This window comes from Xyrauchen texanus, chromosome 7 (genome assembly GCF_025860055.1).
Source record: "Xyrauchen texanus isolate HMW12.3.18 chromosome 7, RBS_HiC_50CHRs, whole genome shotgun sequence".
Taxonomy (NCBI): Eukaryota; Metazoa; Chordata; class Actinopteri; order Cypriniformes; family Catostomidae; genus Xyrauchen; species Xyrauchen texanus.
Window position 1 is genome coordinate 36,247,446 of NC_068282.1, and position 14,037 is coordinate 36,261,482.

Below are 14,037 nucleotides of genomic sequence, written 5' to 3' on the forward strand. Positions count from 1 at the left end.
CCGGAGCATGGAGCCATGGCTTGCGTTCCCCAACCCGTCGTGATGGCTGACCAGGACCTTTCGGACTCGGCTATGCAATTCAGTTGCCAGACGCCCACCCCTACTTCATCCTACCAAAGAAAGGCGGTAGGTTGTGGCCAATCTTGGACCTGCGAGTACTGAACCAGGCCTTGCACAGACTCCCGTTCATGATGCATTTTAGCGAGCGTTCGGCATCAAGATTTGTTCGCAGTGGTAGACCTGAAGGACGCAGACTTCCACATCTCGGTTTTACCTTGAAACAGGCCTTCGAGAGCCAGGCATACCAGTACAGGGTCCTCCTGTCCCTGTCACCTCGCGTATTCACGGAAGTCGCAGAGGCAGCTCTTGCCCTGCTAAGGGAAGTAGGCATCTGCATCCGAAAGTCCCAGAAGTCTATCAGGAATTTTTACAATAAGAAACCATTATTTAGTTTAACAATAATAATAATAATGTAAAATTTACATTGCGCTTTACCAGAGGCAGTAGCACAGTTTAAAGAAGAATAAATAAAAAACACAGCATGTTTCAGTTTCTTTGTTTTACATAAGCAGGAATATTCAGAATAGATGAATACTGTATGGATCATTTAAACCTTTATGGAGCATTTTAACTTTTTTGGAATAAAGTCTTAACCAGATAATTACCGCTGATGTGAATACATGTGGTCAACTTCAAGAGACAGCTAGACGAGCTCCGATATGAAATCATCACTTCAGGTCAGGAATTTAACATCGCGCTCAGGTTTAGGCTATAATAAATACATGGAAATCACATGTGAATTGTGTGATACATTAACATAGACATTCCAAAATGGAGAGTGGTGGTTTATTAATAAGTAAATAAAATAACTTATTAATGATATAACAACATAAGATAGCATGTTATCCTTATTCACAACTATTTACAAAACAAGGCAGTTCACACAGTATTCATAAAAATACATCAATTGTCAACGAGAGAGAATATATTTGGTTCAATTGGAGTTATGCATTCGACACATTTTGCCCAATCTCTCCAGAAATCTATCTTTCTGGAGCTTTAAGGAAAATGTAATTTTTTCCATTTTAAAGACATCTTTTAGAACTTCAATCCAATCTTTTATTTGGGGTGGAGTAGGTTGTAACCAACGTCTAGTAAGGGCCTTTTTACTTGAGGCAAGCGTCATATTAAACATATCTTTATTTCATGACTTTCCAAGCCACCATGTAAATTTTGCCTAGATATAGGACTTCAAATTTACTGCATATTCAAAAGATATCCCTGGTATTATTTTTAAAGCGTTGTTTATAACTTGCCAAAAATCCTATATGGTATGACATTCCAAGCGAGCGTGTGCAGTCGGTGCTGGACTGCCTGAAGCCGTTCAGGCGGAGAACGGCGGCCCCACTGAAACAATTTCAGAGGCTCCTAGGGCATATGGCATCCTCGGTGGCGGTCATGCAGCACTGGCTTCAGACTCGAGTCCCGAGATCTGCATGGCACCGCGGGGCACATCACACTGATCTGCTGCTGCTCTACAGGCAGGGGTCCCCTTAGTGCAGGTGTCGAGGCACGTCGTGGTTACGACAGATGCCTCCAAGAATGGCTGGCGTACTGTGTGCAACGGGTGTACAGTCGCCAGCTCCTGGACAGGGCCATGACTGCATTGGCATATCAACTGCCTCGAGTTGCTGGCAGTATTGCTCACCCTGCAGAGGCTTCAGGGAGTGGAGACTCCACCCCCAGGTGGTCCAGCTGATTTGGAGTCTATTCGTTCAAGCCTTCCACTGTCTGCTCTGCTACGCCCTGACCGAGGCTCCCTTTGGCACAGACTCCCGTTCATGATGCATTTTAGCGAGCGTTCGGCATCAAGATTTGTTCGCGGTGGTAGACCTGAAGGACGCAGACTTCCATGTCTCGGTTTTACCTTGAAACAGGCCTTCGAGAGCCAGGCATACCAGTACAGGGTCCTCCTGTCCCTGTCACCTCGCGTATTCACGGAAGTCGCAGAGGCAGCTCTTGCCCTGCTAAGGGAAGTAGGCATCTGCATCCGAAAGTCCCAGAAGTCTATCAGGAATTTTTACAATAAGAAACCATTATTTAGTTTAACAATAATAATAATAATGTAAAATTTACATTGCGCTTTACCAGAGGCAGTAGCACAGTTTAAAGAAGAATAAATAAAAAACGCAGCATGTTTCAGTTTCTTTGTTTTACATAAGCTGGAATATTCAGAATAGATGAATACTGCATGGCACCGCGGGGCACATCACACTGATTTGCTGCTGCTCTACAGGCAGGGGTCCCCTTAGTGCAGGTGTCGAGGCACGTCGTGGTTACGACAGATGCCTCCAAGAATGGCTGGCGTACTGTGTGCAACGGGTGTACAGTCGCCAGCTCCTGGACAGGGCCATGACTGCATTGGCATATCAACTGCCTCGAGTTGCTGGCAGTATTGCTCACCCTGCAGAGGCTTCAGAGAGTGGAGACTCCACCCCCAGGTGGTCCAGCTGATTTGGAGTCTATTCGGTCAAGCCTTCCACTGTCTGCTCTGCTACGCCCTGACCGAGGCTCCCCTTGGCACAGATGCACTGGCACACAGCTGGCCCTGGGGGCTACACAAGTAACAAGTATGCGTTCCCCCAGTGAGCCTACTTGCACAGACCCTTTGCAATGTCAGCGAGGATGAGGAGCAGGTCGTCCTAGTAGCACCCTACTGGTCCTACCAGACTTGGTTCTCTGACATCAAGCCCCTCGCGACAGGGGTCTACTTTGAAGAGTGTTGAGATTTATTTGTCTACAATTCTTCAGGTTTGAAGTAATCGCAATATTTTTTCTCCTAAGTTCTGCTTTACCGGCATCCCACAATAAAGCTGGCATCACCTCTCCATTATAATTGTTTGGTACATATTGCTCAATTTCAGTTCTGAGTTGTTGCTTGACCTGTTGATTGTTTAGAATACTGTTATTGAGTGTTTTTTCATTTGTGAGATAAACTCAGGGAGAGAGATATCAAACCATGATCATAAATATCAATTGGGCCTATTTCAGGTTCATTTTATGTGTCTTTACCAAACATTAAAAATTAGTAAATTCTAGAGTATATAGAGTGCGGGTTGGAATAATACATATAATTTTTTATTTTTGGATGAGAATCGTGCCATACAACAGTTAATCCTATTTCTTTCATCATTTTGGCAATTGTTTTAACTTAATTTAAAGACTTAATTTCTGACGGGATGTATTTAGAGATTAATTTAGAATAGAATGAGTCTACTTTAGGGTTTAACTGAACATTTAGGTCTCCACAAATAAGAATGGCTTGCCATTCCACAGCCATCTTATCAATCAGGATTTAAAAAAATAAACATTTACTCCCTGGAGGGGCTTCTTGACTTCTCAGGTTTTTGAAAACATGAGAAAAAAAAACAAAAAAACTGACAGCTGTGGTTGCCAGAATAATTATGTAAAAAATACAGTAAAAATGTAAACACCTTTACAGAACAACCTATACATTTTACGGTTTAAATCTGTTGTAATTTACATGACCATGATGGCACTGTAAAAAAAATAAAAAATCTGCTCAATTTACAGTAAAAACAATGTCATGAACTTGATATTAGCCTTCTGAAACTGTAAAAATCTGCTTTTTACTTTATAAGGTATTTGTTCATCACCGTAGTAACTACAGAAGGGCACATGATGACATGAAGTTCACCAATAGTGGCTCAATAGTTGTTGTAAGTAAGCAATGTAACGTGTGTAAGAGTGCTGTTCAGAATGATTGAAAGTGTGATATTGCTTATAACAGTTCAACAAACAAGTAAATAAAATTAAATAAATGTCTAGGCATGCAAAAAACTGCAAGGTTTTTTGAATTTATCTGTTAGCCAATCAGCTCATATACATTAGCTTTTAGGTCCTTTAACGTGTAATAATATAGCCAATCATCTTGTGTACTCTCTCTTTGCTTAACATTTAAATTCGCTCAGTTTGCAAGTAAGACGGTTTCACTGCAAGAGTGCTGTCGAAGCTACCAGTGGTGTAATCTGCTCTAGGCGTGCAGAAGGAGAGAATGCCGCTGGAATGCACCTTATAGCCAACAGCATACACTTCTTTCTGAGGTGACTGGAACAGCATTGGAATTTCTCTCAAAAATTTGAGGTGTTTGGGGCTCTCAAGAGGGACCCCTAGTGTCACTACATCGACACAATGTCAAGTGAGTGACAGAAGGTTAACTTGTGAATAGCTTTTGCTTTGCATTTAGAGTTCAAGCAGAACTCTTGAACTCAGTTCAAGTTTGTTTCTGTCATACTCTGCCTTGCCCTGCCTGTCTCACCAACACTGGTAAATAGTCCTGATATTCCTGTTTATTAAATGTAAATAAATAGAAATGTTTTAACACAGTTTGGTTTATTTGCATGCCATGTAATTTATTTGGTTTCATGTAATTATTTGGTCATTTGAATGTCCAGTAGGACATGTAGGTAAATGGTTTTGTTTTTGCACTGTTATTTAAGGTTCTGGCACTAAATATCTGCTTCTTTCTCTCTTTTTGTTACTCTTCCAGGCGGAGACAAGACTGGCAGCTAAACGGGCAGCACGGGCAGAAGCTCGAGAAATCCGTATGAAGGAACTAGAGAGGCAACAGAAAGAGGTCAGGGCATGATTTATTTTGCTAACTGCTGTACTTCTGCTGTTTTATTTTGGGATATAAGCTGCATTATAGTTCTTTTTTATTTTTTGAAAGTCCTGTTTCACATTATTATTCAAAAACATAGATAACTGCTCTACTCACATATTTACTGTGACTAACTAAATAATAACTGTTAAATGTGATATGGGTATAAAAGGAGCTGGCTCGCAACCACTCATTCCGATTTTTTCAGTTTCAGTGAGCTGAATTCCTCTGCCGGTCCATTATAATATGCATGCTGTTGGATTTACGGCACATTACAGTGACTTCTCCCCCTTGTGCACCGGTTGAGTGCAGAGAACGCCCCTGGGCGCTTCGACGCCTTAAAAGATGATATATTCTTGCAAATAAAAGAGTATATTTTCTCTGAAAGAGTGCCACTGATGGAGAGCGTCTTTTTAAAGATGTGTGTATTTCCTGGTTGCGGTCGTTACCTCTCCGCTTCCAACGGCCACGATCGCTGTCTCACGTGCTTGGCCGCTGTCAATGTGGCCATGCTTGCCCGGAAGGCTGTGAGCATTGGGCTGGAGTGGAACCTTCCACCCTGCCCTGAACCCTCGCTGCTTGATGATTGGTTCCTGAGCTTGGAGTGCCGCTCACAGCTTTTCCCCTCCCCGGTTCCTTTCTTCCCGGAGGTGCACGAGGAGCTCACAAGTTCGTGTCAGGCACCTTTTACTGCCCGGACATGATCTTTGAGCTCCTCCGCTCTCAATACCCTTGATGATGGGGCTGCCAGGGGGTACTCTAAGATTACCCAGGTGGATAAGGCAGTTGCGGTGCACCTGTGCCCGCAAATCATTGCCACCTGGCAGAACCATCCGAGACTTCTGTCCAGGGCCTGTAGATTTAAGTCGTCACTGGCGGCTAAGGCATACAGTGCCGCTGGACAGTCTGCCTCCACCCTGCAGGCCATGGCTCTCCTGCAGGTGCACCAAACCAAGGTGGTAAGAGATCTGCACTAAGGTATTTCTGACCCGGGATTGATGCAGGAGCTGCATTCGGTGACCGATCGTGCCCTCAAGGCAACGAAGGTCATGGAGCGGTCTCTCAGGCAGGATATGTCCACCCTGGTGGCCCCTGTGCGTCCAGATGTGGCACAAACACACAAATGCCCAGGCAGTTTTGACGGACTACGAGGACATTACCCTTCTCACCCTGTTGCTGACTGCTCCTATGGTGGGTACCCGGAGGGAGGTAAGTGCTTCGATGTCCCTAGACTCAGCATGGCCACGACTTAGGGGTTCGAGCCCCCTCAGCGTGGCACCTCTGGCTTCACCCCGCCACGAGGCCCCACCCGCCGGTACGTCCGATGCAATTGTCCCTTGGTCTCCCTCACCGGGAGCTTGGAAGCGTGGCTTGCGCCCCAACCTGTCGTGACGGCTGACCAGGATCTCGGCTATGCGGTTCAGTTCGGCAGGCATCCGTCCGGGTTCAGCGGCGTCCGTTTTACCTCAGTGAAAGCCGAGCCTGTCCCTCCAGCTGAGATGAAGAAGGGGTTCTACAGCCCCTACTTCATTGTACCCAAGAAAGAAGGTGGGGTGCGACCAATCTTGGACCTGCGAGTACTGAACTGGGCCTTGCACAGACTCCCGTTCAAGATGCTGATGCAGAAACGCATTTTAGCGAGCTTCTGGCATCAAGTTTAATGAGCGGCGGTAGATCTGACTTCCACATCTCAATTTTACCTCGGCACAGGCCCTTCCTGTGGTTCGCCTTCGAGGTCATGTGTACCAGTACAAGGTCCTCACCTTCGGTCTGTCCCTGTCGCCTCGCATCTTCACAAAAGTCGCAGTGGCAGCCCTTGCCCCGCTAAGGGAAGTGGGCATCCGCATCCTCAATTGTCTCGACGGCTGGCTGATGTTTGCTCACTCACAAGACTTGTTGTGTGTGCACAGTGATCTGGTGCCCAGGCACCTCAGCTGGTTGGGGCTTTGGGTCAAATGGAAAAAAAAGAGCAAGCTCTTCCCGGTACAGAGCATCTCTTTTCTCGGGTTGGAGTTAGACGCAGTCGGTGCTGAACTGCCTAAAGTCGTGCAGGTGGAGAACGGCGGTCTGTGCCTTCTTCTTTCCCTTAATCCCTTTACACGGTGCCACTGCAGCAATTTCAGCGGCTCGTGGGGAATATGGCGTCCTTGGCGGCGATCGCGCCACTCGGGTTGATGCAAATGAGATGCAAATTGCTTCAGCACTGGCTTCAGACTTGTGTCCCGAGATGGGCATGGTATCGTGGCATACAGTGTGTGGGTATCATGCTGATCTGCCACCGTTTGTTCAGCCCTTGGACAGACCTTGCATTTCTGCGAGCAGGGGTCACCTAACTGCAAGTGTCCAGGCGTAGTGTTTATTACAGACGCCTCCAAGCGTGGCGGGCACCGTTTGCAACAGGCTTGAGTTGCCGGTAGTATTTCCCAATCTGTGGAGGCTTTGTCTGTTGATCCAGGGCAAGCATGTGTTAGTCTGAATGGACAGCATGGCGCTGGTAGCGAATATAAATTGCCAAGGCTGTTTACACTCACGTCCCATGTCGCAATTCACCTGCCGGTGGATTCCCCTGAGGAGGGATCTCCTCTCTCAGGGACGGGGCACCATCTGGCACCCGCGACCACACCTCTGGAATCTCCATGTCTGGCCCTCTACGAGGCACCTGTATGCCTTGAAGTGGCATCTGATTGCTAAGTGGTGTTCCTCTAGACCCCAGAGAAGCGCAGTCGCGCTGGTGCTTCCCTTCCTGCAGGAGAGGCTGGAGGGGTGTCTGTCCCCTTCCACCTTGTAGGTGGACATGGCCCCTGTAGTGGCGCACCATGATGCCGTTGATCATAAGTATCTCGGAAAGCACAACCTGATCATCAGGTTACTTAGAGCCTCTGGGACGTTGAGTCTCTCCGTGGTCCTACGGGGAGCCTTGTTTGAGCCCCTGGAGTCAGTTGAGCTGAAGGCGGTCTCTTTAAAGACTGCCCTCCTGACTATGCTCACGTCCATCAAGAGGGTAGGGGACTTGCGGATGTTATCTGTCAGCAACCCGTGCCTGAAGTTCAGTCCAGAATACTCTCACGTGGTACTGATGCCCCGAACGAGCTATATGCCAGAGGCTCCCACGACCCTGTTTTGGGATCAACTGGCTAGGTGTGTCATAAAAGCAAAAGTGAGAAAAAACCCAATTGCTGAATCAACCACATAATTTTGTGGTGCTTCTATGACACTTTCGGCTTGCACACCGACTTGCACTCTCTTCAGGACTCAGTACTTCAGTTCTTTGCATCACAAGTGCAATGTAATAGGCTTAAGCTAATGTGCAATTTGATCACACTTGAACAAGCTAATAAATGTAGTTGGTTAAGTAATACAAATATAAAAATGTATCGCTTTGTTACTTTAAAACAAATTATTACTTTTAAGTCATGTGCTGTAATAAAAGTGATTTCATAAGAGAGCATTGTGTGAGGAACAGTTCAAAAGTACAGTAAATGTAAATTAACTAATGACCTGCTGTTTTACTAAAAATTTGTGTGAAAATAAATAAATCACAATTGTTTTAGAACTTTCTAGTGCTGGAAAGTGCTGTGATAAGAAGAAATTTGAAAATAATTTTGAAAAAATGTAGGTAAAGTAACGTGACTCTATTAGACCAGATTGTTTTATCTTGATAATCCCCTCTAATTGGATGTTTTCACTTGTGAAGTATATTAATCATGGTTGACTGCAAATAATTATTTTATTACAACAGGATTGCTAACTGAGAACTTCTGTTTAAGCATAATGCTGCATCTATACCGCTAGGTATCATAGCAATACTGTATAAACACATAATTCACAATACTACCAGTGCAAGCAATATCACACTAACAAGTGTGCTGTTGTTCTGAATATCATGAGTATGGTATAGAGTATGTCTCCTATATCCTGTAAATGATGTATAACTAATACTGATTGTGTGATTTTTAAAAAAAATTTTTTTTTAATGTTTTCTCAGTTTATGTATTTTTTTTTAATGTTTTCTCAGTTTATGTTTATGTGGTCTAAGCACCATAACTGGTAATCTGGTAATCAGAAGAATGCTGGTTCGAGCCCCACAGCCACCACCATTGTGTCCTTGATTAAGACACTTAACTCCAGGTTGCTCCGGGGGATTGTCCCTGTAATAAGGGCTCTGTAAGTCGCTTTGGATAAAAGCGTCTGCCAAATGCATAAATGTAAAAATGTAAATGTATTTTTGTTTATTTTTAAATATAAAAAAATCTGAAATATTGGAACTCTGCTTATTCTGTCAGATCAGTGGACCGGAAATGTTGCATAATTTGATTTAGTGCACTGTAGAAAGATGTTTAAATTCTCATATTCTCTGAAACCACCTCAGGATTGCAGTACTGCTCCCACAGTTTATCTAGAGTGGAAATTGTTATGTATTTAAACCCTCTAAGCACTGTTATGTATTTAAACTGTTAATCAGTTATAATGACACAGGAGATATTGTGTATAAACATTCCTGTATTTTGTATTGCTAGACAGCCCCTGCTTAGCATATGAACATAGAAGAGATTGGTGTGTGTGGTGTTTATCGTCTCTAGTCTGTAATAGTAAACCATATTTACGATTTGACATGTATAGAGAGGCAGGTACGGCTTATAAGGTGAGTGTGTGAATATTATCTGTTTTCTGGAATATTGGAGGTTCATCCTTTATTTAGTGATAGTTTTGTGTCGCTTTATTGGTCTTATATTTCAAAATAGCCTCTTTGAAAATAGCAATTTGATTGGACTGATGACATGATACAATTAACAAATATTTGAATACATTGCCAGTTTAAATCAGCATCATCCTTAACAGACTTTTGGGAAAATGTTCTTGGGTCGTGGAGGCTCATGCTACTCTCCATAATCCACACGCAACTTACCACGCACCCCACTGAGAGTGAGATCCCCTCATCTCGACCATGAAGAGGTTAACCCATGCAACTCTACCCTCCCTAGCAACAGGGCCAATTTGTTGCTTAGAAGACTTGGCTGGAGTCACTCAGCACACCCTGGATTCGTACTTGCGACTCCAGGGGTGGTAGTTAGCATGAATTCTCGCTGAGCTACCCAGGCCCCCAGTGAGCAAGTTTCTTAAAAATATGTCCAGGCTATTAAGAGCTTTCATTTTAAATAAGTTCTATCCTGTTTTATTTACAAATGACCTCTGTCATCTTTTGAATTATTTTACTTGTTATTCTTTTTATATTATCTCCCTCTTGCTAATGATTTTCCTTGTGAAAACCTGTCTCACTCTCTATTTTCTCTTCATTCTGGTCTCCTTGCTGCTTAATTAGATATACCAGGCACAGAAGGTAAGGTCTGCCACTCCATCCTCTTCATTTCTTTCTGATAATCCCCTCATTTGATCATTAAAATACAAGCTGTAGAATTTTGTGAGTATCAGATAGCAAACCCATAGTAAAGCTTAAGTTAAAAAAAAAAAAAAAAACAGGACCAGTTCTGTGTTCAAACCAGATTATCTGACTTCCCTTTCACTCTACTCCTGTTTTAAATATATTCCTGTATTTTCATTATACTTACATAACCCTTCCTCATTTGACAATCTTGCATTCCTCTCTGCACTAGAAATACTATGGGCTGGACAGCAAATGGGGCCATATTGAACAGTGGATGGTATGACCTGTCATTAAACCACACTGCTGCATGCAGTAGACTGCCAAAGCTAGATTTTTCATTAAATAATTCACACAGTCAATGACAGGTCCAAATGCATTTAGTCAAACCTTCAATTCAGTAACTTTGGTTGTGTCATTACAGTATCCTTCCAAGAATGAAATTTCATTGGTCAATGTCCATGTCAGTTCTGCCTCATGTTTTTCTTAGGGCCAAAGTATACTTCAGTTGTCAGCATTGCTGATCACTCCGCGAACAGTATTTGTGATGCAAATTTCGTCATCAGCACAATCCACGCTGCCAAGATTTTCGCAACCCGTGGACATGGTCCTCATCTCTGTACATCGTCGGTGCATGCAAAAAGTATCTCATTCAAAGTACTTTCCAGCCATATCACCCTGCATCTCTTTCCTGGTTGCCCACTAAAGCTAAGTAGGGTTGAGCCTGGCCAGTACCTGGATGGGAGACCTCCTGGGGAAAACCAAGGTTGCTGCTGGAAGTGGTATTAGGGAGGCCAGCAGGGGTGCTCACCCTATGGTCTGTGTGGGTCCTAATGCCCCAGTATAATGACAGGGACACTATACTGTAAAAAAGGCACCATCCTTCGGATGAGATGTTAAACTGAGGTCCTGACTCTCTGTGGTCATTAAAAATCCCAGGACACTTCTTGTAAAGAGTAGGGGTGTAACCCTGGTGTCCTGGCCAAATAGCCCCCATTGGCCCCTGTCTACCATGGCATCGTATTAATCTCCATCCCTGAATTGGCTACATAACTATACTCTCTCCTCTCCACCAATAGCTGGTGTGTGGTGTGTGGTGGGCGTTCTGGTGCACTATGGCTGCTGTCGCATCATCCAGGTGGATGCTGCACACTGGTGGTGGTTGAGGAGATTCCTCCTATACTATGTAAAGCGCTTTGAGTGCCTAGAAAAGCGCTATATAAATGCAAGGAATAATTATTATTATTATTATTACACTTTGAAAGGCAACAATGTCGGCTGGGTGCAATCTGATCCATAATGCAGAAAAATGAAGTATACCCGGGCCTTAAGGCAAAGGTTGTCATAACATACAGGACAGTTGCATGACCCACATCTTAAAGCACTCAATCCACCCCCTCCAGACACCCTGTCTCAGACTGAGCCCTGTAATAAACCCTGATATGACAGACAGCATAATCTCTCACTATGCATGCTAGGTTCTGTTTTTTCTGTGATATGTTTTTGGTGTTTACTGTTCGCATAGCTTCTGCCCTTTGACCTAAAACCTCCTGCTTTCTTTCCTTTTTTCCTGCTCTGCATTTCAGGAGGACAGTGAGCGGTATTCCCGCCACTCTCGGAGACACACATCGGTCTGTATCTTTCCCTCTGCTTTCCAACCTTCTCTTTTATAATTGTTTTTTTACAGATGTCCTAGTTTTTCTCAAGTTGCTTACCATATCTTACAGTCTATCCACGGTTTTCAAACTGGGAGGTGCCAGATTGATGATAAATGATCCACGTAAAATCAAAAGATAAATTAATACAATAAAATGTATTGTTTATATGAATGACAATTAATAACTTAAAAGAACATTGTCCAGCTTAATAGACTGTAGCTCTGTGGATTATAGTACATTTAAGTGTTGAGAGCACATGCATGTCATGCAAGAGCACGTCCATGTACCGGTTGTATTGGTGCAAATCTCCCTGCTCACATATGGATTACTTTTGCTCTTGTACAAAACTGGAAACGTGCTCTCAAATATATGCTGCTCTAAAAAATATCTCCCTGCTTTCGCAGAGTGAGTATGCATACTCAAAACGTGTCCTGTGCATTTGCTAATCTATTAAGCTACCATATAATGCCTTATTTGCACAAATATTCTGCCTCTGTGGACGTGGTATATCGAGGGAGAAACAATACTGGTGTTTGAAGAACAAACTCGCCATTTGGCCGGAACCATTTTAGGAACTGCAGCAGAATAATGGGTCAAATTGGTAAAGTAAGATTGATAATCTGAAGCTTGCAGATGATGTAAATCAAATGACATATAAACTGTCAACTAAGGGGGTTTCCACATTGTCAGTTTAGTCTGAAACAGAGAACGCTTTGCATGAAAAATTGGTCATTTGAAAGCTGTTTCACAGACCATGGTACCAAGCCTGAGGCTACCTGTAAGAGGTGGTCTTAGCTCGGTTGCAATGAAACTGTGGCACGGTTCACATGCGTGAGAAAGCAACCTGTACTCATCCGCACTTGTTCAGGAAGTAAAATAACTTTTGCATGTGGTTTTGCCTGTTTAAGCTAAACAAAAACACACACACATGTGCACCATGAGTGGCAGGGGAACATGTGCAGGGCTGCAAAAGCATTACTCGCAACCAGCTGTCTCTTCAAAAAAGACAGTTTGCATCAGATATAGTCACTTTCTCCTGGAAATGCACATCAGCTGAATAATGGCGCAAATGTCGTCCACTCTAGTGTGCATAATAACACCAAATTAATATAAAACACAAATATAAGAGCCCCACATTGTATTCTGCATCATGTGCATGTTTGTGATGATACAAGTTGATAACAGAAAAGTATTGATGTTCAAAAGAATCTGAAAGGGTCAGCAGCAGCAAGTTGCAACAGCCAGCCTCTCCCAGCCGACACAGAGCATTACATGCACAGCAAGATACTCATAACTATCAAAAATCAGCTCATTCAAAAAAATGACAACAGAAGAAACCTGCGATTGCATGATTCATATTATTCTCTGCTTTTGACGTCGAAATGTAAATGGCTATGAGCACAACACTTGCACTCATTGGATAAGCCGGTATAATGCCGAATTTTGATTTCCTATATACTTATATTTAGGGGTAGGTGTAGGGATGGGCTTTAGGGATAATGGCCAATGAGTTTGCGGGGAGTCAGAATCTGGCAGGTAGTCCAATTTCGGCACAACACCGGTAAGACTATTAAAGTTTACATGCAAAGTGAAACCGGGGAAGTGGGCAAACAAATTACGTTAACCACTAAGTAATATTGTATTATCTACATATAACATAAAGCCAGAGGTCAGGTTCCTCTCAAAGTTTTTTTTTTCCACTAACTGTTTAAAGGAGTTTTATTTTCTTTGCCACAAACTACATTTCCATCCAAGGATTTTTGCAAAAACAATTTTAGAGCATCAAAATAAAGCTGATTAAAATGCAAATTATCGCAAAAATTTCACAAATGTCAACATAATAATTTTTCTGTGCATAAACATAAAACTGGCTTGGAAACACTTTTTGTCAAGAAAATTGTCATTAACGTAAAAATGTAGTGCCACTTGAATTTGCCCCAATCGTTAGCCTGTGTTAATCATGACGACAAGGTATACATCCTTAAAAGCCAATTTATTGTACGTGATTATGGATTGATCTTAACTGCATATAGATTCGATGCTGCAAACATGACACACCAGGAATGCCAACACAAATTTCTCATACCATTCACATCAACAAGTGCAAGGAGAACAAATTAATGGCCACTGTTTGTGATTGTAGCCATCCGTTTATTTATTAAAGTTTCTTTTCCACACCATTCAAAATAATAGAAGGCAGTTACGGATTTATCCCACAAAACTTAAAACATAGCATTTCTATGCACAAAGATATTTTTAATTAAAAATAAATACACAATACTAGGAGAAAAGCTTCAGTGCTTTTTTATTATACTAAC

The 14,037-nt window shown here is 42.9% G+C and overlaps 1 protein-coding gene across 4 annotated transcripts in view; it reads left to right on the plus strand.

The window, feature by feature from the left end:
- Window positions 1–14,037, plus strand: part of LOC127647099 (leucine-rich repeat flightless-interacting protein 2-like) — a 67,778-nt gene that overhangs the window by 18,400 nt on the left and 35,341 nt on the right. For all 4 annotated transcript variants that reach the window (XM_052131196.1, XM_052131193.1, XM_052131194.1 and 1 more), the window contains exons 2-5: window positions 4,571–4,657; window positions 10,002–10,019; window positions 10,294–10,341; window positions 11,648–11,692. In XM_052131196.1, coding sequence (XP_051987156.1) covers window positions 4,571–4,657; window positions 10,002–10,019; window positions 10,294–10,341; window positions 11,648–11,692 — 198 coding nt within the window. The remainder of the gene's footprint in view (window positions 1–4,570; window positions 4,658–10,001; window positions 10,020–10,293; window positions 10,342–11,647; window positions 11,693–14,037) is intronic.